Source organism: Mauremys mutica, chromosome 4 (assembly GCF_020497125.1).
Source record: "Mauremys mutica isolate MM-2020 ecotype Southern chromosome 4, ASM2049712v1, whole genome shotgun sequence".
NCBI lineage: Eukaryota > Metazoa > Chordata > Testudines > Geoemydidae > Mauremys > Mauremys mutica.
The window spans coordinates 148,762,745-148,789,080 of NC_059075.1; the positions used below are offsets into that span (position 1 = coordinate 148,762,745).

General features: G+C 52.6%; 2 protein-coding genes across 4 annotated transcripts; both read left to right on the forward strand.

Moving 5' to 3' along the window:
* Nucleotides 1–8,490: 8,490 nt before the first annotated feature.
* On the forward strand, nt 8,491–16,579 carry LOC123368313 (zinc finger protein 436-like). 3 transcript variants are annotated; one of them, XM_045013035.1, is made up of 4 exons: nt 8,491–8,624; nt 9,013–9,139; nt 9,817–9,933; nt 12,848–16,579. In XM_045013035.1, exons 1-4 carry the CDS (start codon nt 8,601–8,603, stop codon nt 14,296–14,298), a joined length of 1,719 nt encoding a protein of 572 aa, XP_044868970.1. In that variant the 5' UTR covers nt 8,491–8,600; the 3' UTR covers nt 14,299–16,579. The 3 variants fall into 3 exon arrangements, with proteins under 3 accessions (XP_044868970.1, XP_044868968.1, XP_044868969.1); XM_045013033.1 differs by having other exon boundaries at nt 8,516–8,624; nt 9,010–9,139; XM_045013034.1 differs by having other exon boundaries at nt 8,516–8,624; nt 9,010–9,139; nt 12,851–16,579.
* A 2,339-nt stretch (nt 16,580–18,918) lies between these two features.
* LOC123368314 (zinc finger protein OZF-like) lies at nt 18,919–25,293 on the forward strand. Its single transcript, XM_045013037.1, has 4 exons — nt 18,919–19,105; nt 19,693–19,819; nt 20,602–20,718; nt 22,119–25,293. The coding sequence occupies exons 1-4, from the start codon at nt 19,082–19,084 to the stop codon at nt 23,564–23,566; spliced, it is 1,716 nt and encodes a 571-aa protein (XP_044868972.1). The 5' UTR covers nt 18,919–19,081; the 3' UTR covers nt 23,567–25,293.
* The last annotated feature ends 1,043 nt before the right edge of the window (nt 25,294–26,336 follow it).

Genomic DNA, 26,336 nt, shown 5'->3' on the forward strand with positions numbered 1-26,336 from the left:
CAGAAGCTGGGAATGAGCGACAGATGATGACTACCTGTTCTGTTCATCCCCTTTGGGGCACCTGGCATTGGCTACTGGCGGCAGACAGGATACTGGGCTAGATGGACCTTTGGTCTGACTCAGTCTGGCTGTTCTTATGTAATCACTTGCTTACTGCAAACCCCATTGAAGAACCATCAAAAGTTTTAGGTAAAAAAAGATACCAGACAGTAACAGAGCACAGCACATGGCTGTATAGAACTACAGATCACTGGAGATCATTATGGAATGTTCCATCAAAGCCTCCCTCATGCATTACTCCCCGTTGTGCCCCTCCTAGAGCCCTGGCAGCAGGCTGCTCAAAATCAGCAGCCAAGCACTCTGCGTCAGCACTCAACCCCTGGGGAAACTTTTCACCCTTAGCCTCACAAAGATTATGGAGCGTGCAGCAGGCTGCTATGACTACAGGAATGTTTTCCTCATATGGATCTAACCTGCCATAAAGGCATTGCCAGCGTGCCTTTCATTTCCCCAATGCACATTCCATCGTTATTTGGCACCTACTCAGTCTATTGTTGAACCATTCCATACTGCTATCCAGGTATCCTTCATAAGCCATGCAGGTAAGGGGTAGGCTGGGTTTCCCAGGATCACTATGGTCATTTCAACGTCTCCCACTGGACTCTTCTGGTCTGGAAAGAAAGTCCCTGAAGATACATGGGTCATGCACCTTCCTGGACCACCCCGCGTTCATGTAAGGAAAGCACAGGTGGTAATTTACAAGCATCCATAATACCATAGAGAAGTACCCCTTTCTGCTGATATTCTCCATCGCAAGATGGTCCGAGCCCAAAATTGGAATGTGTGTTCCATGTATCACTCCACCGCAGTTAGGGAATCCCATTGCTGCAAAATCATCCAATATTTCACACACATTGCAGAGTCACAGCCCTGCCTAGCAGGATGCAATTAATAGTTCTGCACACATGCATTAACGCAACCCCAATGGTGGACTTTCCCACTACAAACTGATTTGCAACTGAGTGGTAGCAATCTGCAGTCACCAGCTTCCACACTGTGATCACCACACACTTCTCTACCGAGGGCAGCTCTCATTTTGGTGTCCTTGTGCCGCAGGGCTGGGGCGAGCACCACACATGGTTCCATGAAGGTGGTTTTCCGCATACAAAAGTTCTGCAGACACAGCTTGTTATCCCAGACCTACATAACAATGTGATCCCACCACTCAATGCTTGTTTCCCGAGCCTAAATGTGACAGTCCACTGTGTGCAGCTGCTCCATGAATGCCAAAAGTAATCTGGTATTGTTCTTTCCATTGCACACAGCAGGTCAGGCAACTCTGATTCCTGAGAATGGCTATGAATAGAAGATTCTCACCCTGGAGAGATGATACAAGCAGGCTGCAAATTCTTAAGGGGCCAGCTGCACCTGCTTAGAGCTTAAATCCCCAGGTCTTTCACACACAGACTAAAAATCCCTTTAGCCTGGGTCCAGCACTTCCCGCAGTTCATTCTCTGTTTCTTAGGCGTTTCCAAGAGTCTCTTTGGCTAGGGAGTCAGTGAAGAACCACAATGATGCCACTCCCCTGCCTTAAATGGCTTTTGAATATGGCAGAAACCCTTTGTTTCAATGCTTGGTTCCCACAGCAGTCAGTGGAAAAACACTGGTATCCCAAGATAGAGACCAGCACCAGGTGACTTTGTCATGTGTCCCTGTAGTGTTACAGCAACCATAACTGGGAGACTGTGTGTAGTGTCCTCAGGAAGGCTCCCCACTGAGAGATAAGCTTCTTCTAAGACCTATTGTTTTCTCCTCATTCACCTGAATGGGCGATTCCCAGCCAGCCATTTAGACCAGGGGTCTCAAACATGCGGCCCGCGGAGCTCTTCCCTGCGGCCCGCGGAGCTCCCCAGGGCCGCCCAGAGGGGGGGCAATTTGCCCCGGGCCCCGGGCTCCGCAGGGGCCCCCAAGAGAAAAGCGGAGGCTCCCGCCTCCGCCCCTCTCCTGGAGCCTCGGCGCATAGAGCGCTGAGTCTCCGTCCGAGCGCCTGAGCCCCGCCCCGATCCGAGCCGCGTGGGGAGGAGGCGGGGCTGGGAGCTCTGGGCTGAGTGCTGCGCTCGGCGTGGAGCTCCCAGCCCCGCCCCCTCCCCACGCGGCTCTGAGCGGGACGAAGCTCAGGCCTCGCCGGAGACGCGCTCGGGTAAGGGGGGGGGGAAGCGGGAGCCACCGGGGCCGGGCCGGGGCCTGGGTGGGAAGCGAGACCCGCCGGGACGGGACGGGACGGGGGGGGGGGGAGGGGAAGCGAGACGGGCCGGGCCGGGCCGGGGGGGGGGGGGGGGAAGCGGGACCGGCCGGGGCCGGGCCGGGGGTGGGGGAGGGAAGCGAGACCCGCCGGGGCCGGGCCGGGCCGGGGGGGGGAAGGGAAGCGAGACCCGCCGGGCCGGGCCGGGGGTGGGGAAGGGAAGCGAGACCCGCCAGGGCCGGGCCGGGCCGGGGTGTGGGGGAGGGAAGCGGGACCGGCCGGGGCCGGGCCGGGGGGTGGGGGAGGGAAGCGGGACCGGCCGGGGCCGGGGTGGGAAGCGGACTGGCCGGGGTGGGGAAAAGAGGGACCCGCCGCCGCCGAAGCGCAGCCCGGTCTTCGGCGGTGGGGGGCCCCTTCTGTTCCGGGACCCGCCGCCTAAGTGCCCCACCGCCAAGCCACCAAACAGCTGTTGGTGGCGCTTAGCACTTTCCAGGAGGGAGGGGGGAGGAGCGGGGAGCCGCGCGCTTAGGGGAGGAGGTGGAGAAGAGACAGGGCAGGGGCGGGGCCTCATGGAAGGGGTGGATTGGGGGTGGGGCCAGGGGCAGCAAGGGGGCATGTCAGTGATGCGGCCCTCGGGCCAATGCACTAGTCCTCATGCGGCCCTCGGGGTCATTTGAGTTTGAGACCCCTGATTTAGACTGACAGGCTTTTGCTTAGTGGGCGTTACCCAGGCATTTGTAATACAGATATATAGTCAATATTCTTAACTTCAGATACAAAAATGATACATCCTACAAATAGGATAATCATCCAGTAAATCAGAACCTTTCCAATTACACCTCACATGACTTATCTTGCATAAAACACATTATGCCATAATTATATCAGAATATCACAGTGAAGAATATGGGGTGCAGTGTCAGTGTGTGTGTGAGAGAGAGAGATCTGGACCCTGTAGGTATGCTTTAACCACAGGACCTTTTGCAAAACCACACGTTGTAAAATATTAATATTATAGCTAAAATATCTAGAAAAAGGAGCATGCACATAGATTTCTTTTATTAATCTTTTTACAAAAAACTATATATATTGGCAATTATACTGATTTGTTTTTAATTCTGGACCAGAAATCAAATTTCCTTTTTCTACATAATGTAAAATTAGTTTTATTTGACAGTTAAGTCTCTCAGAACATCATACTTGTTTTCAGCAGTATTTTATACAAAACACACACACAGCCTAATGTCAGGTAAAGCTAACAATGTAAAATTTGGTCAGAACACCCATGTATGAGACAAAACACAGACTTGGTTATTGACTTATTTGGCACATTTAGCAAAATACTAAAAAAGAAATAAGAAAATCATGAAACACTTAGGCCTGGCAGAAGTTATAAAAAGCCCTAGAAACATCTGTATTTTGCCTCTTTCCTGCTCTGATCTCTGGACTATGGACTTATAATAAAAGGAGCTTTCTAACCAATTGACTGGGGACCTTCCTTTCTTTTGGATGTTATCAGAGACTTAACAAGCCAGCAGTTTATTCCATCATGTCTTCAAACCGGACACTTTGCAATGTGTGTATTTGATTCCTTTCACCATTTAAACTCTCACCTCTTTCTTTTTTCTTATGAATAAACCTTTAGATACTAAAGGATTGGCAACCGTGACCATTGGGCACAATCTGAGCTATACGTGGCTGGTCCTTTGGGATCAGAAGAATCCTTTGGTTGATGAAATTGTTTTTAAATAATCATTCAACACTAAGTCTAGTGTCTGGGTAGTGAAACAAGGACTGGGATACCTAGCGAGGCTGCATTTCTGACTTCTTGTTAGCCACTGTGGTGAGACAGAAGTTTACTTTTGTTGCTGGTGTGGTATAACTTATGGAGGAATAACCACCAGTTCTGGTGTGTCTGCACCTATTTCTCAGCAGTTTGTCCTAAATCTGGTATGCTCCGTTATGACCCACTGAAGCACAGTGACACTAGCAGGATGATTATCCCCACATCCACTACTGCAGGATTCTTGCACCAGCCTCTGCAGCCTCTGGTGCTGGAAACAGGACACTGGAGTGGACACACCTCTGCTCTGATCCAGTCTGGCAATTCCCTATGACCTAAGTGATTTGCCCAAGCGGCAGAGCTAGGAATAAACACCGGGAGTGCTGTAGCCCAGCACTGTAGCCACAAGCCCAGCCTTGCTCCCTCATTCAAGGCTCCCAATGCCTCTCGGCATGGCCCATAGAATGCAGCAAGGGCCCCTCTGCCCCCTGAGCTGAGCTGGCGGGACCCGGCTCCATACCCCTCCCTTGATGGCCACTTCAATGGATGCTTTGGGATGCTCTTGCTCCGGTACTGCTCAATGGTGTTGGCCAGGTTGGTGTTCAGATCAGGGTTGGGTCTGCAGGAAGTGTCACAAGGGAGACGTGGCTGGGATCCCATTCCAGGGCAGTCCTAGCTCCCAGCCCCCACTACTTTAACCCACCAGCCTCCACTCCTCTCCAAGAGCCAGGAATAGATCCCAAGAGTCCTGAGTCCCCTGGTGACCCTCCCTGCCCTAAACCACCTGTCCCAAAGCCTTCCCCTCTTCAGCCACCATTAGCTGTTATCTTAGGCTGCCTGAACCACAGGGACTGGGCTTCCCCCCACTAATGCAAAGTAGCTGCAAGAGGGGGGAGAGACCCAGCCACCTTAGGGGAGGTGCTGTGGGACAGAAGAAAGGTCCAGTGGAGGATGGATGAGAATGGGAGACACTGCCACACACACCAGCATCCTCTGCTCCAGCAGCCAGAGGATACCGGCCTTGGGCTAACACAGCTTAGGGTGTGCTGGGGTTAGGGGCAACAGGCTCAGTGCTACTCAGAGTGGATAAAAATCAATTTTTTTTTAAAAATACAAATTTTTGGATTTTTTAATTTAAATCGGATTTTTTTGATAAAATGCTTTTTGAGGAAAAAACCCTATTTAAAGTTTTAGTTAAGATACATTATAGCTCAAAGAGATCTCATCATGGAATAGGGATTATAAATTCTAATTCTATAGTATGAGACAATATATTCATGTAATGTTTAAGAAAAGTTTTGTAAACGAGTTCCAACAGTTCATGGATTAGGGACTCAATATTATTGGGTTCCAAAGGCTTCTGTATAGATTTAGGTTAATCTATCTACCCAATGGGACTCAGTGCTCAGTCTACCATCTGAAGATACCATCAGAGATGCTTAGTTTTGCAGTTCTCAAACTGTGGATTTGTGTCTCCAGAGAGAACATGCTTGTTAACAGCAAAAACGTTTTTAAATAAATAAATGATATATACAGGTGAGAAATAACAGACCTCAACCCTATTGTCCCTCTGCAAATTTGTGTACACAGAGTCAATCCCGCACCTCTCTCTAAAAGTGAAAAGTTTCAAAAAGTTCAATGAATAGAAGATTGTTGGGGGCGGAATAGATCTGGACAAGGAGAAGTCCAGAGATAAATGTGAGAAGGGAGGGACAGGCAGTAGAAACAAAAGTGAAATTGTTTGAGCAGCATATTCCAGAAGTCTTGAGGTCTTTCTGAGTGAAGCCTTCACCGATTTGAGATCTACCATACCTTTCTCTCACTAGAAGGGAAAACCTATAACGGCAACAGGCTGTAAAAGAGACCCAGTTGGGGAATATTTTAATGACGTTCCTCTACCTCTGGGTAGGACAGGCATGGTTGCAAAATGCAAATAGTGCAACAAAGAAATGCAAGGCCTGGTTTCCCGAATGAAACATCATGAGAAGTATCAGAGGGGTAGCCGTGTTAGTCTGGTTCTGTAGAAGCAGCAAAGAATCCTGTGGCACCTTATAGACTAACAGACGTTTTGCAGCATGAGCTTTCGTGGGTGAATACCCACTTCTTCGGATGCAAGCAGACCTTCTTCGGATGCAAGTGTTCCTTCTCAGGAGGAAGCTGTATTTAAGATGATGAAAGGAACATGTCTGAACATGCAAGATCTTCAGGTTGGTAAACTTTTTTATTTCATACTTCTTTTTTAAGGACTGCCTGTCTTCTTTCTGGACTATTCTTGAATTCTCATGTTTGAGCAAAAAATATAGTTGTTACTCTATGGTACTACCATTTTAGATGCAGTTGTGATAAAAAATAAATAGTTGAAATAGGCAGATCTTCCTTTTACAAGTTCACCTTTAAAGTTTTACTGAGTATCAGTGAATGCAATGAGTAATACTAAATGATCAGCATGGTAATAATAATTAAATTACTGCATTGCCTTGCTTTGTTTAGGAGAATCCATCCTCAACATACAGGATTCTGAGGACTATCCACCTTCAAGATCAACATCATTTTCTATAGTTTCAGAATTATCTGGCAATTATAGTGTTTCAGTCACATCATGTATGTCACATAGCCACAATATGTGGCTGTCTCACCTGTAGCAAAAAGAGACAAAAAAATCTCCATCACCCAGAAACCACTATAGATGAGTTTGTGATAAGAACCAGCAGATTACAAAAAGAGGTAATTGATGAAAAAATTGCCCCGTTTGTTTATGCAACAAACTCTCCTTTCCATATCACTGAGAACCCACACTCCATTAACATGGTTCATTCATTAAGACCGGGATACAGTCCACACAACAGAGCAGATGTCGCAGGTAAATTGCTGGATAAAGTGTATGAAAGACAAATTGAGCAGTGTGCCAAAAAATCTAGAGGGTAAAATTGTTAACCTGAGTCTTGATGGGTGGAGCAATGTCCACAATGATCCTGTTGTATGTGCTTGTGTGACAACAGAAAAAGGGAATGTCTTCCTTACAGAAACAATTGATACAACAGGAAATGCACACACAGCAGAATACTTACAAGTAGCAGTAAAAGCTATAAAAACTGTGGAAAAAAAATTCAAATGTCTAGTACCCAGCTTGGTCACAGACGATGCTACATTTAAATCATGATTTAAATCAAATCCACCCTGGTGCTGCTGGTCAAGGCTGGGCTAGCAGGGCTCTGTCGTGTCCCCTCAGGGCCCGTGGGACTCTGGCAGGGCTCTGAAGCACTCGCTCTAGCTGGAGCTGGATCACACATAGGATCCATCCTTCCTTCACCCCCTCATACCTTTCACAGCAAGTGCAGGGCATGGCGAGCTTCTGGAAGCCAGTTGCAGTTGGCATCCTGCAGGCCCTTGATGAGTTTGATTTTGGACCATTTATTGTGGCCGGCGGGGGCAGTACGTGTGGTGTGCAGGGCAGTGGGCTGGAGCAGCCAGGCTGGGCGCCAGCTCCTTCAGCGCTAGCACTGAGGCCAGAACACGGCATCTGTATGGGGCAGCTACTGTCCCCATGGCGCTGGGCAGGGACATGGGTGTAAGCTTCTGAAACAGACATACACATACAAGTTACACAGATGGGTGAGAGATCCTGTAACATACAGATTACACACACACACACACACTGTGCAGCCCTCCTGAAACACACATGTAGCACACACTACAGCCAGGTGTGACTGAGCTCCTGTAACACACACATACACACAGCTCCTGAAACACATGCACACTACAGCCAGGGGTTAACTCCTGTAACACACGCACACTACACAGCCAGGCTGGGATCTGTAAAACACTCACATCACATTCGTACACACCATGCTGATTTAGTTGGGGTTGGTCCTGCTTTGAGCAGGAGGTTGGACTAGATACCAACGGAGGTCCCTGATATTCTATGATGCCTTAGCCCTGCTGTGCCACTGACTCGGAGGTGCTGGAGGTAAGCACGTGCTCCAACCCCATCTGCCTGCCCCAGCACTGAGTTCCCTCCCCATACTCGGAGCCCCCACCTACACTCCTGCACCCCAACCTAGACCCCCCTCCCACTCTGTGAACCCCTCAGACTTGGTCCCACCCCAGAATCCTCACCCCCCTCCTGCACCCCAACTCCCTGCCTCAACCCACAGCCCCCTCCCACACTCCAAATCCCTTGGCCTCACCCCCAGCCTGGACCCACTTACTGCACCCCAAACCCCTCATCCCCACCCCAAAGCCCACACCCCCAGCCACAGCCCTTACCCCCTCCTGCACCCCAACTCCCTGCCTCAACTAGACTCGGGACCCAGGCGTCCGGGGGGCTGGGCCGGAAGGTCCCTGAGCTGGGGCCTCCCCCGGCTGCTGGAGCCGGCGGCGCAGGCGCGGGGCCCTTGGAGGGCGGGGAGGGGCTGGAGCCGGTTCTGGTTCCGCAGCGCCCAGCGAGCGGGGCGGGGCCTTTCCGGGTCAGTCCGGCTGGAAGCGACCCAGGGGAGGCAGCAGGAGCAGCAGCCGCGGGGCGGGAAGTCGCTGCCCGGGCGGAGGAAGCGGCCGGGGCCGGAGCCGAGCCCGGCGATGGCTGCAGCGGGGCCGGCGCAGGTAGGACGCGGGGCGGGGACTCCCCGGCCGGGCACTGGCTGGTCCCGGCTGGGGGCCGAGCCGAGGGGGGCCGGGACCCGGGTCCCTCCCGCGCTAGTGACCCCGGGGCCGGGGGCTGCAGCAGCCGGAGCGCGGGGGCCGGGGAGCGGCGCTGGGGCCGGGGAGGGGAGGGCGTTGGCCGGGCGGAGCTGCGGAGATGGGCGCGACCCCTTTCCCCGGGTCCCTGGGGGAGCTGGGCCCCTGGGTCACAGGTGCTGGGCCCCTGGGTCACAGGTGCTGGGCGGGGGGATCCCCGGGAGTCGCTCCCCTAGAAACCGCGTCCCCTGCCGAGACTCCGGGCTGGGGGCTGGGGCGGAAGGTGCTGAGTGTGGAACGCTTGTGCCAGCAGCTCCAGGTGGCGTTTGAGGACGTCGCTCTGTATTTCACCCGGGAGGAGTGGGAGCTCCTATCCCAGCCACAGAAGCAGCTGTACCGGGACCAGATGCTGAGGAATTACCGGGCCCTTGTTTCCTTGGGTAACGACCTATTTATCTTTACTCACAGAGCTGTGAAATATCTGGGTTCCCTCATTGCCTAACCTGCCATGTGCCACCACCTGCCCAAGTAGTTGCAAATGTCAGCCTCTTTCAGTTCTGCTTCCTGTTAAAGATGAAATCAGGGCTACAGAGCCTGGGGCTAATCTTAGTGTAACTTGTTTACCTACTTCAGTCCTGGCACAGGGCTGGTTGCAAACAGCACATAAGCAAATAAGACTAATAATGCAGGAAGAAAACAGCTCCCCACTGCCCCCCAAAAAATGAACATCATAATCTTAACTGTACATTTGAACAATTCTTGCACCCTAAGCAAAAAAATGATAGGTCTGTATAACAGTGATACCTGCCATGACTCAGCCCCAAAGTAAATTGAGACGGGTCATAGACGCTGCTACTTCAGAGTATGAACTGAGCCTGCCTGGCAGGAGATGGGACGAAATCTCCTCTAAGGAAGGTTTATTTCATTATTCTCCTGCTTGGGATCTCCTGCGCTTTCCTCTCAAATAGTGTCCGAGATTGGGGCCTCATTGCACCCAGTGCTGCGCAGACAAACACTGACCGAGATCAGGGCCTATTGTGCTGGGTTGCACCAATATATAAATGAGTCCCAACCTCCAAAACTTTAGTAATAAAACTGATTCATTCCCCCCAAACAGGCTATTCAGGTTCCACACCGGACTTAATCCACCGGATTGAGGTAGGGGAGGCAGAGCTCTGGATCCAGGATGTCAAGGACTCCAGAGAAACCTCAGGACCTGCGAGCCCCTCCTCAGGTGAGTCATAATAATCCGATCCCTTCTGATTACCTGCACTTGCTAGTGAAGGGCTCCTTAATGTAGAAGGCAAAGGCAGAGCGAGATCCATTGGCTGGGAACTGAAGGGGACAAATGGAGGCTGGGAATTCGGGGCCAGTATTTATTTTGGAGGGGAAGGAGTTAGTGGGCTGGAGGCAGGAATCACTGGGGAGCTTCTCTGGCTGGGATAGGCAGGAAGCCAGGCTGGATGGGCACAATGAGCCTGTCTGGCCTTGATGTCTATGAATCCTAGAAATCATAGACATGTAGGATTGGAAGGAACCTCAGTAGGTCATCTAGTCCAGTCCCCTGCACTGAGACAGGACTAAGTATTACCTAGTCCATTCCTGACAGGTGTTTGTCTAACCTGTTCTTAGAAACCTCCCATGATGGAGATTCCACAGCCATCACAGGTAATTTGTTCCAGGGCTTAACTACACTTCAGAGTTTTTCCTAATGTCTAACCTAAATCTCCCTTGCTGCAATTTAAGCCCATTACTTCTTGTCCTGGCCTCAGTGGATAAGGAGAACAATTTATCACCCTCTACTTTGTAACAACCTTTTACATACTTGAAGACTGTTATCAAGCCCACCTTAGCCTTTCCTTCGCCAGACTAAACAATTCCAATTGTTCCTCGTAGGTCCTGTTTTCCTCGATCTTTAATCATTCTCGTTGCTCCCCTCTGACCCTGTCCAGTTTGTCTACATCCTTTCTGGAGTGCGGGTGGGACCTCAAAGCTGTGAAAGAGAAATGGATTGGAGGTGGGGAGGTGATGAAATTGGAAGAAGGGTGGGATAGTGATATGGGACAATGTGGGGAGGGGGAAGATTTGAGGGATGCTGAGGGAAAGAGAGAGGTCTCTGTGGTGGAGGAGCATATGCGGGCTGCATTTACCTAGGGGGTGGGACATTGCAGTAGGATTCAAAAGATCTTGGTTCAGTTCTAGAAGCGAGTCACTACAGCTCCACCATGCCTCAGTTACCCCACCCGTGTAATGGAGAGGGCACTGACGCTGTGAGGATCAAATCTGTGTGTGTCAGTGGATCTGGCACTGGGGAGTGACAAGCACCTGGCTAGAAAGACACACCTGCCGGTCATAGACCACAACACCACCTAGGCTTCCCACATCTCAGAAAATCATACCAAGGCAGGGGTGCCCTAGAGATTTTTCAAATGGGCTTCATGCCGCTGACCCTCCTGACCCAAGCTGTGTGTGCTGGTGCCCTGCGGCCCTTAGCACCCGGATCCAGAAATAGTTCAGATAGGGACAAAAACCTGTGTGCAGCCTGGGAGAGTATCCCCGAGTCACTGGCCCTTGGCAGAGAAAGCGCTGTCCTCTCCAGGTTCCCACCCAGCCCACTCTCTGCCACTTCACTTTGCACGTGACCTCTCAGACTGGAGAAACCTGCCCCAGCGAACAAGGGGAAAGCTGGGAATGACTCAGGGCAGGGTCAGTCACGTATGATAAGTGATGAGTGCGAGGTTATATCACATGGAGGACGCCATTTTACAGAGCAGGTCTCTGGCACTTCCAGCGTTTCACTGTAATGCTCTAAAACTGCCCCGTGTTCCAGGCAGCTGCTGCTTTGGGAGCAGCCATGTTTGGGAGCCAGAGAAAATCATCCTTCGGGCCACATCTTGGAGTACCCTGGTGTATGGGCTGGGTGTGAAGGAGAGGGGGTGGAATGGCCTTTGTCACATCCCCCTCTCCTCCTCTCTCAGTGGCACAAAATTGTTGTCACTTACATTGCTTCTGTGTCAATGCTTTGCACAGCCCTCAGCCCTAACACAGTCTGTGACTGTCTGTAGATCAAAAGCCTGCCGGGTAGCAGCCATTCACCCCTTCCAGCTCAGCAGTGTCACTGATTGGGTTGTAAAACAAAAGACATGGTTTTCAGATTACATCACACAAACCCTGAGTGGCTTGTCATCCCCTCTATCCCCTTCCCACCCCCCACCGCCCCCAAAAAAACCCTACCCTTTTGGGGATTTTAGTTTAGTTTTTTTGAAAAGGACTCACACCCCTGCAGGAATAAAACACGTAGTTCTAAGCAGCTTGATACCGGTCTCACTGCATCTACGTGAGCTAGTTTCGAACCAATATGGTTAAAACAGCGCAAACACTGTGGAACAGGCCTCATAAAACAGGAGAATGTGAAGAACCAGCCACATGTAAATAAAAACCTCTGATTGAAATAAAACCAAAATCAATTTGAAACAAACCCCGGTCTCTATTTGTTAGCACTTTGAGGCCCTAGCTCTGGATGAGGGCCCTGTTGTGCCAGACGATGCCTGTGTCCTGGGCAAGCTACAGTTTAATCATCAAAGAAAACCCAAGAGGTGTGTGGTGCACGTGGGAGCAGGCCCTAGGCGCTGCACAAACAACATAGGGTGGAACCACCGAGTCAGGCTGCAGATCTGTTATGGCATTTTTGTATCATAAATTACAGAAAATGTAGTAAAAGTCACAGGTCACTAAACTTCCTCTGACTGCTCCCTGATTTTTAACAAAACCTGCCCTCCTCCTCGCCATGCCCATGGGGCACCTGCCCAGCACTTCCCCCAGTGCTGCAATCCTGACCGCAGCCTGGTGCAGAGGGGTTGGTGCGAGCTAGAGAGGATCTGGGGGGCAAGGCCATTCACTGAAGTTTGGCCTCCTTCCCCCACCATTATCACTGGGGGTGGGGGCAAATCTGAGTGGCGCTGTAACCCCACAGGCCAGGTCTCAGTACCCAGAGTGAGTTGTTGGGTCCAACTCTGTGAGACAGGACCTGCCATTGCAGACTGAGGCACCCATCCAAAAACCAATCATGGACAAATGGGGAAATCGCTCCATCTGTGACATTTTCCATCCTTGACAAACCTGTAGCCTTAACCATGACCTCTTTCCAGCAGGGCTCGGGATCCTGGGGGGAACGTGGACACAGACTCAATGTGGGGAAAGTGTGGCAGGGAGTCAAGATTCCACATCCCACATAGGGATCCATGCACCGGACGCAATCCATCCCCAGGGTAAATTCAGCCAGAGACTAGACCTTGCTACACACCAGAGACTCCCCATGGGCCAGCGTCCCCACCGCTGCATCGACTGCGGCAAGAGCTTCAGCAGCCCGTCCGTGCTGACCCAGCACCAGTGCAAGCACACTGGGGCGTGGCTGCACCGCTGCTCTGACTGTGGCAAGGCCTTTGCACGGAGGTCACACCTGAGAAGACACCAGCGCATGCACACCGGGGAGCGGCCACATCGCTGTGCTGACTGCGGCAAGGGCTTTGCAGAGAGCTCAGGTCTGAGAATACACCAGCGCATGCACTCTGGGGAGCGGCCGTACCACTGTGCCCACTGTGGTAAGGGATTCTGCAGTTCGTCCACACTGACCCAGCACCAGCGCATGCACACCGGGGAGCGGCCACATTCCTGTGCTGACTGTGACAAGAGCTTTGCATGGCGCTCACACCTGAAAAGACACCAGCTCATGCACACTGGGGAGCGGCCGCATCACTGTGCTGACTGCGGCAAGGGCTTTGCAGATAGCTCAACGCTGAGAATACATCAGCGCACACACACTGGGGAGCGGCCGTACCACTGTGCCGACTGCAATAAGGGCTTTGCAGTGAGCTCAAGCCTGAGGAAACACCAGCGCACGCACACTGGGGAGTGGCCACACCGTTGTGCCCACTGTGGTAAGGGATTCCCCTGTACCACTACACTGACACTGCACCAGCGCACACACACTGGGGAGCGGCCACACCATTGTGCCCACTGTGGTAAGGGATTCCGCTGTGCCTCCACACTGACACTGCACCAGCGCATACACACTGGGGAGCGGCCGTACTGCTGTGCTGACTGCGGGAAAGGCTTTGCAGGGCGCTCACAGCTGAGAATACACGAGCGCACGCACACTGGGGAGCGGCCATATCGCTGTGCTGACTGCGGCAAGGGCTTTGCGGAGGGGTCAAACCTGAGATCACACCAACGCACACATACTGAGGAGCGGCCACACCATTGTGCCCACTGTGGTAAGGGATTCCGCTGTGCCTCCACACTGACACTGCACCAGCGCTCACACACCGGGGAGCGGCCGTACTGCTGTGCTGACTGCGGGAAAGGCTTTGCAGGGCGCTCACAGCTGAGAATACACCAGCGAGCACACACTGGAGAGCGGCCATATCGCTGTGCTGACTGCGGCAAGGGCTTTGCAGAGAAGTCAACCCTGAGATCACACCAACGCACGCACACTGGGGAGCGACCGTATCACTGTACTGACTGCGGCAAGGACTTTGCACAGAGCTCAACCCTGAGAAAACACCAGCGCAGGCACCAGGGAGCAGCTGCACCACTGTGATGATTCTGGTAAGAAGGTCAAAAAAAACCAGTCCACCCACCAAGCACCAGTGCACGCACACTGGGGGGAGGACATTCTGATGCGCTGGCTGCAGCAAGAGCTTTGCACAGGCCTCCTCCTTGCTACCACATTGGTTCATTCACAACTGAGAGCAGCAGTACAGCTGTGCTAACTGGGGCAAGCACTTTGCTAGATGGGCCAACCTCATCCAGCACCCGGTTACGCATACGAATGCTGCTCTGCCACCGCCAGGGCCCGAGAGGCTTCTGGCAGCTAGTGCAGACCAGGGAGTGGTCCTGTCCCAGTGATGCCCAACAGAGAGACACTGGGGGACATGGAAGGGGACTTGGCTGACCAAGTGTGGGAAAGAGCAGACAGGTGGAGGGAATTTAGAGCAGATGGTCACAGCCTACTGCATTAGTGCCTCAACACTTGGGGTAGGCGGGTGGTTTGATTTGGTTGTACTTGAAATGTATTATTCTATTGAAATACTTAAAGATGGGGGCCAGCTGTACACCTCAAAGTGCTTTACAAAGCCACTTAGTGCCTCAATCCCCATTTTACAGATGGGGAAACCAAGGCACAGAGAGCCTCACCCAAGGTCAGTCAACAGGCCAGTGGCAGAGCTGGGAATGGAACTCTGGTCTCCTAGATCCCAGCCCATAGCTCAGCCCACTGAACCACACTGCCTTTAAAAACAGCTCTTCAGTGTGTAATGTCTTGCCGTGCCTTTAAATGAAAACACTGGGCTTCACACACCCCTTTGTACAGCATGAAAGAGTAACGTCCCCCACAGCCCTCCAGATGTCACTGCCAAACTGGGCAAGGGGAGATCTGACCAGCCAGGAACCCACCAGCTTTTAATGAGATGAAAGGAGGGGCCTGTTCCGCAGGGCGTACTATTGTATGACTGGTAGGGTTGCCACCTGTCCAGGTTTTGGCTTTGGTGTCCAGGTGCCATTTAGGGTTTCTGGGTGTCTAGTTTTTGGGATCTGGCAACTCTAAATGGTGCCCGAACCAAAAGTCCGGTTCCAGGGTGGGAGGAGGCAGCAGCGCTGAGCAAAGATGAAGGGGCTGAGGCAGGCGTACCAGAAGGCAAGGGAGGGAAACCCTCACTCTGGTCCTGCGCTGAGGACCTACCACTTCTATAAGGAGCTGGACGCCACCCTTGGTGGTGACCCCACCTCCACTGCCAAGAGCCCTGTGGATACTTCGGTGGGGCTGCAGGCGGTGGATAGGGGCCTCAAGCCCGAACCAAGTCGTGGACAAAGAGGTGAAGTTGGAGAACGTTGTGGAGTCCGGTGGCACGGCGAGTCAGGCGTTCTCCTCTCCGGAGGGGTCTAGCCGTGCTCAGCAGTTTGTGGCCCACATGACATGGGAGAGGAGAACCATAGTAAATGTTTATATTGGAGTTCCTGCTGCTCAGTTATATGAGCTAGAACTGTTCTTTCCTATGTATACTGTGGAAGTGGGTGAAGGGTTAGAGAAATTAAAAATAGATTAAAAACAAACAAACCCCAAAGCATGCACACACAGCCCCAGTCCCAAACCCCTCCCAGCCCTACTTCCCAAAACGAATAAGCATTCATTCGAGCCAACTTATAAACCACCATAAGCAAACGTTCAAACTAGCTTTATAGATGTCACCCACTCACATACACATTCATACTTGTTTTTCAGCATTATTTCATACAGAGTATGCACACAGCCTAGCTTAAAAGAAATCTAATGGTGTTCAATTGTTCAGTACACCCCATGTAGATAAAATGTAGGGCTAGTTTAAACTATTTTGTGTTAGGGTTGATTGCACTTTTTACCAGAGCTATAAATGTTGTTTTCTGACCTCTCTACACACATACAGACACATAACACTAACATCCACCCTTCCCTCCTCTTTCTCAAAACAATTAAGCATTCACTCAAACCAAACTGCATATTATTGTATAGATAAACTACTTTAAGCATACATTCAAGTTAGTTTTATTGACAGTTAAGTCTCACGGAACATCATACTTGTTTTCGGCAGTATTTTATACAAAACACACACACACAGCCTAATGTCAGTTAAATCTAACAATACACCCATGTAGGAGACAAAATGCAGACCTGGATATTGACTTATTTGGCACATTTAGCAAAATACTAAAAAAGAAATAAGAAAATCATGAAACACTTAGGCCTGGCAGAAGCTATAAAAAGCCCTAGAAGCATCTGCATTTTGCCTCTTTCCTGCACCGATATCTGGACTACAGACTTATAATAAAAGGAGCTTTCTAACTAATGGACTCGGGACCTTCCATTCTTTTGGATGCCATCAGAGACTTAACAAGCCAGCAGTTTATTCCATCACTGCTTCAAACCAGATACAAGAACTTTGCAATGTGTGTATATGTTTGATTCTGTTAACTGTTCCATTAACCTCTTTCTTTTCGCTTATACCTAAACCTTTAGATATTAGATACCAAAGGATTGGCAACGGCGATTATTGGGCAAGATCTGAGCTATATATTAACCTGGGTATGGGGCGGGTCCTTTGGGATCAGAAGAAGTCTTTGTTTGATGAAATTGGTTGTAAATAACCATTCATCATTAAGTCTAGTGTCTGGGTGGTGAAACAAGGACTGGGATACCTAAGTTAGCCACTGTGGTGAGACAAATGTTTCCTGGTCTGGTCTATCTTGTGGAGGAATAACCACCGGGTTTGGCGTGTCTGCACCTATTTCTCAGCAGTTTGTCCTGAATCTGGTATTCTTGGTGTGACCCTCTGAAGCACAGTGACACTAGCGCAGGGTGATTATCCCCACATCCATGACTGTGGGATTCTTACACCTGCCTCTGCAGCCTCTGGTGCTGGAAACAGGACACTGGAGTGGACACACCTCTGCTCTGATCCAGTCTGGCAATTCTCTATGACCTAAGTGATTTGCCCAAGGTCACAGAGGGCACAAGTGGCAGAGCTAAGAATAGACACCAGGAATCCTGTAGCCACCAGCCCAGCCTCGCTCCCTCATTCAAGGCTCCCAATGCCCCTTGCCATGGCCCAGAGAATGCAGCAAAGCTGCAGCTCATGAGCCCCTCTGCCCCGTGAGCTGGGGCTGCTGGGACCTGGCTCCATACCCCTCCCTTGATGGCTGCCTCAATGGATGCTTTGGGCATGCTCTTGCTCCCTTGCCAGGTTGGTGTTCAGGATCAGGGTTGGGTCTGCAGGAAGAGTCACAAGGGAGACGTGGCTGGGATCCCATTCCAGGGCAGTCCAGGCTCCCAGCCCCCACTCCTTTACCCCACCTGCCTCCACTCCTCTCCAGGAGCCAGGGATAGAACCCAGGTGTCCTGACTGACTATCGCTCCCTGCCCCGCACCACCTGTCCCAACACCCTTCCCCTTTTCAGCCAGCGTTAGCTCTTCTCTTAGGGTGCCTGAACCACAGGAACTGGGCTTCCCCCCCTCTTATGCAAAGCAGCTGCTAGAGGGGGGCAGAGACCCAGGCACCTTAGAGGAGGTTCTGTGGGACGGAAGAGAGTTCCAGTGGAGAAAGGATGAGGAGGGGAGACATTACCCCACAGACCAGCATCCTCTCCTCCAGCAGCCAGAGGGGATGCTGGCCTTGAGCTAACAGAGGTTAGGGGGTGCTGGGCTTAGGGACACCAGAGTCAGTGCTACTGGTCAATGCTGGGCTGGCAGGGCTCTGCAGCCACAAGCTTGGCTGGAGCTGGGTCACACACAGGATCCGTCCCTTCCTCCCCCCTCCCACATGCCTTTCATAGCAAGCGCAGTGCATGGTGAGATCCTGGAAGAGCCAGCTGTGGTCGACGTCCCATGGGCCCTTGATGAGTTTGACTTTGACCATGTGTTGTGTCCGTACGTGTGGTGTGCAGGGCAGTGGGTGGGGGCAGCCACCCTGGGCGCCAGCACTGAGGCCAGAACACGGCATCTGTATGGGGCAGGTGCTCTCCCCATGGTGCTGGGGAGGGACATGGGTGTGAGCTCCTGAAACACACACACACACGTGTTACACAGATGGGTGACAGATCTTGTAACATACACGTAACACACACTGCGCAGCCTTCCTGAAACACACATGTAGCACACACTACAGCCAGGTGTGACTGAGCTCCTGTAACACACACACACCCCGCACCTGAAACACATGCACACTACAGCCAGGGGTTAATTCCTGTAACACACACACACTACACAGCCAGGCTGGGATCTGTAAAACACTCACATATCACAGCCTTCCTGCAACACTCTTACCTGCACACCATACACAGCCTGGGGTGTGATCCCTTGTAACACACACACCCCAACATCACACAGCCTAGCAACAAACACACCACACAGTCTTACTGTGACACTGACACACGCTGCACAGCCTGGCCTGAGCCCTCTTGTACCCACGTGTCCCCGCTCCCCTCCCAGAGCCGGGAGAGAACCCAGGAGTCCGGGCTCCCAGCCCCGCCCCAGCACAGCGAGGACCGGGCTGCCCCCTTATGGGCTCCTACCGCCGCGAGCGCCCCCGGCGGCCGAACTCGGGACCCAGGTGCCGCGAGTGGGGGCTGGGCCGGAAGGTCCCTGCGCTGGGGCCTCCCCCGGCTGCTGGAGCCGGCGGCGCAGGCGCGGGGCGGAGCGGGGCCAGCCCGGCTCGTGCGCAGGCGGGTTCCGGCTGCAGCCCCAGCGCGGGGAGCGGGCGAGAGGCGGCCCCGGGGAGGCAGTAGCCGCGGGGCGGGAAGTCGCTGCCGGGCGGAGGAAGCGGCCGGGGCCGGAGCCGGAGCCGAGCCCGGCGATGGCTGCAGCGGGGCCGGCGCAGGTAGGACGCGGGGCGGGGACTCCCCGGCCGGGCACTGGCTGGTCCCGGCTGGGGGCCGAGCCGAGGGGGGCCGGGACCCGGGTCCCTCCCGCGCTAGTGACCCCGGGGCCGGGGGCTGCAGCAGCCGGAGCGCGGGGGCCGGGGAGCGGCGCTGGGTCCCCCCCGGGGCTGGGGGGCCCTGGCCGGGCGGACACGCGGAGCCGGGCGCGGCCCCTTCCCCCGAGCGCGGCCCCGGCCGGGCAGAGGAGCCGGAGCCGGGGCGGGAGCGGGGCTGAGCACAGGCCTGGGGCGGGGGCGGGGACTCCGGCCGGGGGCGGGGCGGGGGGCGGAGCCTGTTCCCTGCCCTGGGGTTCGGGCCCTTCCCAGCGCCCCGCCCAGAGCCCCGTGGGGAGCCGAGGGCGACTCCTGTCCCGGCCAGCAGGGCCCCGGGTCCCTGGGGGAGCTGGGGGGGGGGAGTGTCCCTGGGTCACAGGTGCTGGGCGGGGGGGTCCCCGGGAGTCGCTCCCCTAGAAACCGCGTCCCCTGCCGAGACTCCGGGCTGGGGGCTGGAGCGGAAGGTGCTGAGTGTGGAACGCTTGTGCCAGCAGCTCCAGGTGGCGTTTGAGGACGTCGCTCTGTATTTCACCCGGGAGGAGTGGGAGCTCCTATCCCAGCCACAGAAGCAGCTGTACCGGGACCAGATGCTGAGGAATTACCAGGCCCTTGTTTCCTTGGGTAAGGACCAATTTCCCTTCTTTTACTCACAGCTATGAGTTCTGACGAGTTTCCTTGATGCCTCAGTTGCCATGTGGTGGCAAATGTCAGCCCCTTTCGGGCTGGTTTCCTGTTAAAGGAGAAATCAGGGCTACAGAGCCTGGATCTAATCTTAGTCTAACATATTACGTACCTAAGTCCTGCAACAGAGGTGGTTGCAAACAGCACATAAGCAACAACCGCTTCCAGGAATCCTAGCCCAGACATGGAGGGCAGCAACTCTGCCTCAGGAACTGACTCTAGACAAATAATGCAGGAAGAAAACTCCTGCTGCTTGTAACAGCTCCACACCTCCCCCAAAAGAATGAATGTCATAAATTTAACAACCGTACAGTTGAACAATGCTGCATCCTAAGCAAAAGAACTGATAGGTCTGTGTAATGGAGCCACCTTGTGCCACATGACTCAGCCCCCAAAGCAAATTGAGAAGGTTCCATAGCTTCAGAGTATGAACCAAACTTGCCTGGTGGGAGATGGGAAGAAATCTCCTCTCAGGAAGGTTTATATCATTATTCTTCTGCTTGGGATCTCTTGGGCTTTCCTCTGAAGCAGCGACTGAGAGCAGTGTCCCGCTGTGCCAGGTACTGTGTGAACACACCTGGCCGAGGTCAGGGCCTTGTCGCACCCAGTGCTGCGCAGCCACACTTTGAGATCTGGGCCCTGTGGTGCTGGGCTGCACCAACATATAAATGATTCCCTGCCCCCAAAACTTTAGTGACAAACTGATTCTTTCCCCCAAACAGGCTATTCAGATTCCACACCAGACTTAATCCACCGGATCGAGCTAGGGGAGGCAGAGCTCTGGATCTGGGATGCTGAGGACTCCGGGGAAAGCTCAGGGCCTGAGAGCCCCTCCTCAGGTAAATCATAACAATCCAATCCCTGCTGATTTACACAGCTGCTAGCAGAGGGCTCCTTAACGTAGAAGTGTAACAAGGGGTGCTCTTGGGTGACACAACTGAGAGTATCAATTCAGGACGACCTGGTTAGAGCAGGGCAGTCACAGCCCAAGGCTGGGGGTCCTTCACTACCAAGGCACATCAAACCAGCCAAACAGAGAGGCTTTCGGTTTCACCCCCTTGGCTAACCAGAAGTCATACAAGCAGTTCCCTCAGATACCCCAGTTCCCTTGTATCACCACCAGTAGCACTCCTTATAGGAACAAATGATTATTAAAACCAGTGTCCTCAGTTAAAGAAAAAAGTTCTCCTGATCCCAAAGGACCAAGCCCCAGAGCAACATCCAATTCAGATTTCACCCACAAATCACACTGTTTCCAATCCTTTGAAATCTAAAGGCTTATTCATAAAAAGAAAGAAATATAAATGAGAGTTAAAACTGGTTAAATGGAATCAAATACATACAACAGTTGCAAAGTTCTTGGTTCAGGCTTGTTTCAGGCTTGATGGAATTACATCCAATGCATGGCTGGGTCATTCAGTCCTTTGTTCAAAACTTCACTTGTAGAGAGTTATACTCCAGAGATACGGATTGGAAGCAGGAATGAAGACAAAATGGAGGGGTTTCCAGGGCATTTTTTATACCCTCTGCCATGTGGAAGAGCCCCTTTGTCCTTACTGTGGAAAATCACAGCAGCAAGATGGAGTTTGGAGTCACAGGGAGTGTGTCTGGCCTTGATATCTATGAATCATAAAATTGTAGGCCTAGAAAGGACCTTGGTAGATCATCTAGTCCAGTCCCCTGAAGTGAGGAAAGGCTAAGTATTATCTTTCTAGATCATCCTTAACAGGTGTCCGTCTAACCCAGGGATGGGCAAACTTTTTAGCCCGAGGGCCGCATCTGGGTGGGGAAATGGCATGCAGGGCCATGAATGTAGATCTGGGGCAGGGAGTTGGGATGTGGGAGGGAGTGCGGGGTGTATGAGGGGGCTAAGGGAAGGGGGTTGAGGTGCAGGAGGGGGTGCATAGTGTGGGAGGGGGCTCAGGGCAGTGGTGCAGGGAGGGGTGCAGTGTGTGGGAGAGGGCTAAGGGCAGGGGGGTGGGGTGCGGCAGGGGACTCGGCAGGGGGTTGGGGTATGGGAGGGGTGCAGGGTGCAGCGGGGGGCTCAGGGCAAGGGGTTGGGGGGTGGGGTGCAGGAGAGGTTTGGGGTGCGGGTTCCGGCTCAGCACTGCTTACCTGAAGTGGTTCCGGGGTGGCAGCTGCGCACACCGGGGCCAAAGCGGGCTCCCGCTTGCCCTGTCCCCAGCCCGGCGCTGCGCCAGGAAGTGGCTAACACCGGGATTGCCTCTGCTCTCTCCAGCAGGGCTCAGGATCCTGGGAGGAACGAGGACACAGTCTGAGTGTGGGGAGAGTGCAGCAGGAAAGCAGGATCCCACGGCCCACAGGGGGATCCATGCACAGGACACAGTCCATCCCCCGGATAAACTCAGCCAGAGACCAGATGTGGCTACACAACAGAGACTCCCCAGGGGCTGGCGCCCCCACCTCCGCATTGACGGCAGCAAGAGGTTCAGCAACCCCTCCGTGCTGAACCAGCATCGGCGCATGCACCCCAGGGAGCAACGGTATCGCTGTGCTGATTGTGGCAAGAGCTTTGCAAACAACTCAAGCCTGAGAGTACATCAACGCACGCACACTGGAGAGCGGCCACACCGCTGCACCGACTGCGGCAAGGGCTTTACACAGATCGGACACCTGAGAATACACCAGCGCACACACACTAAGGAGCGGCCATACTGCTGTGCTGACTGTGGCAAAGGCTTTGCACACAGCTCAAGCCTGAGTGTACATCAACGCACGCACACCGGGGAGCGGCCGTATCGCTGCACCATCTGTGGCAAGAGCTTCGCACACAACTCAGGCCTGAGAATGCACCAGCGCACGCACACCGGGGAGCGGCCGCACCACTGTGCTGAGTGCGGCAAGGGCTTTGCACGGATCGGACACCTGACAAAACACCAGCGCGCACACACTAAGGAGCGGCCATACTGCTGTGCTGACTGTGGCAAAGGCTTTGCACACAGCTCAAGCCTGAGTGTACATCAACGCACGCACACTGGAGAGCGGCCACACCGCTGCACCGACTGCGGCAAGAGCTTTGTACAGTTTACACACCTGACAAGACACCAGCGCACACACACTGGGGAGCGGCCATACCGCTGTGAAGATTGTGGCAAGGGCTTTGTGCAGATATCAGAGCTGAGAATGCACCAGCGCACGCACACAGGGGAGCGGCCACACTGCTGTGCTGACTGCGGCAAGAGCTTTGCACAGATCGGACACCTGACAACACACCAGCGCGCACACACTAAGGAGCGGCCATACTGCTGTGCTGACTGTGGCAAAGGCTTTGCACACAGCTCAAGCCTGAGAGTACATCAACGCACGCACACTGGAGAGCGGCCACACCGCTGCACCGACTGCGGCAAGAGCTTTGTACAGTTTACACACCTGACAAGACACCAGCGCGCACACACTGGGGAGCGGCCATACCGCTGTGAAGATTGTGGCAAGGGCTTTGCACAGATCTCAGTGCTGAGAAAACACCAACGCGCGCACACCGGGGAGCAGCCGTACAGCTGTGCTGATTGTGGCAAATGCTTTTCTGAGTTGGGCAACCTCACCCGGCACCAGGTCACTCACACCAACACCCTTGTGTCACTGCCAGGGCCTGAGGGGCTTGTGGCAGCCGATGGGCCTGGCACAGTGCCAGCAGATGCAGACCAGGGAGTGGTCCTCTCCCCATGATGCCCAGCAGAGAGACTGTGTGGAGCAGGGAAGAGGACTTTGCTGAGCAGTGTGGGGAAGAGCAGACAGGTGGGTAGCTATCCCACGGAGCATCTCTTCCTCTTCTGCCGCTAAGTGTTTTGGGAAGTGAAGAGGAGCTCGACATTGAACTCACCACCCATAGTAGCTACGACACAAGGTTGCTTGTGGCATTCACAGAGGTGCTGACCACAGTGGAACATCGCTTTTTGGACTTGGGAAACAAGCACTGAATGGTGGGATCACATCGTCATGCATGTCTGGGGTAAGCAGCGGCTGCAGAACTTTCAGATGAGGAAAGCCACTTCCGTGGGTCTGTGTGATGAGCTCGCCCCAGCCCTGCAGTGCAAGGACATGAGAATGAGAGCTGCCCTGCCCATGGAGAAGCACGTGGCAAGTGCACTGTGGAAGCTGGCTGCTCCAGACTGCTACCAATCAGTCGCTAACCAGTTCGGAGTGGGAAAGTCGACCGTTAGACTTGTGTTGATGGAAGTGTGCAGGGCCATTAATCGCATCCTGCTCAGAAGAACCATGGCTCTGGGCAACGTGTATGACATTGTGGATGGCTTTGCGCAAATGGGTTTCCCTAACTGTGGCGGGGTGATAGATGGGACGCATATTCCACTTCTGGCATGAGACCAACTAGCCTCCAAGTATGTTAATCGCAAGGGGTATTTCTTGATGATTCTCCAGACGCTTGTGGATCACTGTGGGCATTTCACAGACATTAACCCAGGCTGATCCAGAAAGGTGCCTGATGCATGCATCTTTCAAAACACTGGACTGTTCAGGAAGCTGCAAGCTAGGACTTTCTTCCTGGACCAGAAGATCACTGTAGGGGAAGTTGAAATGCCCATTGGGATCCTGGGAGAATGACGGTTGAGTGTGATTTTGGTCATTTAAAGACCCGCTGGCGCTGTCTGTATGGGAAGCTGGACCTGGCCGATGACAACATTCCTATGCTTGTAGCCGCTTGTTGTAACCTCCATAATATTTGTGACGGGAAGGGTGAAAGGTTCACTCAGGGATGGACCATTGAGGCTCAGCGCCTGGAAGCTGAATTTGAACAGCCAGAGACCAGGGCTATTAGAGGGGTGCAGCACTGGGCCATAAGGAGCTGCTGAAAGCCAGTAATATTTGTTACTATGCTCAGGAGTGCAGTGCTTGAAATGCTAGTACGTGACTGCAATTCTTCCATACTATACACTGAAATAACTTTAGAAAAATGCCTGTTGCTTTGCGTGGCTATGTTTGCTTTCATTTAATGCAACAAAGATTGGTTTCAAACTAAACAAATTCATTTATTAACAACAAGCAGAGGAGAGAGACAAATGGTAAAACATATCTGCACTGTGTGGGATGGGGGAAGGGAGGTGTGATGGGTTCAGTCACAGAGATCCCCTTGGGACTGTCACCTCATGTGCTGAAATTACCTCAGAGCCAGTTTTCCCTGCCAGTTTGGGATTTCCAGAACCCTGTCTTGTTGAGCCAGACATGCTAGCCTGCTGTAACAGATCCAGGGTCTGGGCCATGCCCCCAAAGCTGCAGACTTAACTGAAAACAGCTAAGCAAGTTACCTGTCTCTAGCACGGGTAGGCAACCTATGTCACGCGTGCCAAAGGCGGCACGTGAGCTGATTTTCAGTGGGACTCTCACTGCCTGGGTCCTGGCCACCGGTCCGGGGGCTCTGTATTTTAATTTAATTTTAAATGAAGGTTTTTAAAATGTTTAAAAACCTTATTTACTTTACATACAACAATAGTTTAGTTATATATTATAGACTTATAGAAGAGATCTAAAAACGTTAAAATGTATCACTGGCACGCAAAACCTTAAATTAGAGTGAATAAATGAAGACTCGGCACAGCACTTCTGAAAGGTTGCCAACCCCTGCTCTAGCACCTAGACACCCAGTTCCCAAAGTGATCCAATTCCCCCCCTCCCCCCCATACATCTGTTTTACTCTGTATAAAGCTTATACAGGGTAAATTTGTAAATTGTCTGCCCTCTGTAACAGTGATAGATATGCACAGCTGTTTGATCCCCCAGGTATTAATCACTTACTCTGGGTTTATTAATAAACATGATTTTATTAAGTATAAAAAGTAGGATTTAAGTGGTTTCAATTAATAACAGAACAAAGTAAGACACAAAGCAAAATAAAACAAACTCGCAAATCTAAGCCTAATACATTAAGAAACTGATTACAGGTATCAAGTATCAGAGGGGTAGCCGTGTTAGTTTGGATCTGTAAAAGTAGCAAAGAGTCCTGTGGCACCTTATAGACTAACAGACGTTTTGCAGCATGAGCTTTCATGGGTGAATACCCACTTCGTCAGATGCTCGTAGTGGAAATTTCCAGGGGCAGGTGTATATATATATGCAAGCAAGAAGCAGGCTAGAGATAACGAGGTTAGTTCAATCAGGGAGGATGAGGCCCTGTTCTAGCAGTTGAGGTGTGAAAACCAAGGAAGGAGAAACTGGTTCTGTAGTTGGCTAGCCAACATTCACAGTCTTTGTTTAATCCTGAGCTGATGGTGTCAAATTTGCAGATGAACTGGAGCTCAGCAGTTTCTCTTTGAAGTCTGGTGCTGAAGTTTTTTTGCTGCAGGATGGCTAACTTTAAATCTGCTATTGTGTGTCCAGGGAGGTTGAAGTGTTCTCCTACAGGTTTTTGTATATTGCCATTCCTAATATCTGACTTGTGTCCATTTATCCTTTTCCGTAGGGACTGTCCAGTTTGGCCGATGTA

Excerpts from the sequence above, each read along its gene's own strand:
- LOC123368314 (XM_045013037.1), top strand. The coding sequence starts at position 19,082 with ATGGCTGCAGCGGGGCCGGCGCAG. Across the intron at positions 19,106-19,692 it reads CTGCAGCGGGGCCGGCGCAG|CTCCAGGTGGCGTTTGAGGA; the intron begins GTAGGACGCGGG and ends TTGTGCCAGCAG. Across the intron at positions 19,820-20,601 it reads CCAGGCCCTTGTTTCCTTGG|GCTATTCAGATTCCACACCA; the intron begins GTAAGGACCAAT and ends TCCCCCAAACAG.
- LOC123368313 (XM_045013033.1), top strand. The coding sequence starts at position 8,601 with ATGGCTGCAGCGGGGCCGGCGCAG. Across the intron at positions 8,625-9,009 it reads CTGCAGCGGGGCCGGCGCAG|CAGCTCCAGGTGGCGTTTGA; the intron begins GTAGGACGCGGG and ends CGCTTGTGCCAG. Across the intron at positions 9,934-12,847 it reads ACCTGCGAGCCCCTCCTCAG|CAGGGCTCGGGATCCTGGGG; the intron begins GTGAGTCATAAT and ends ACCTCTTTCCAG.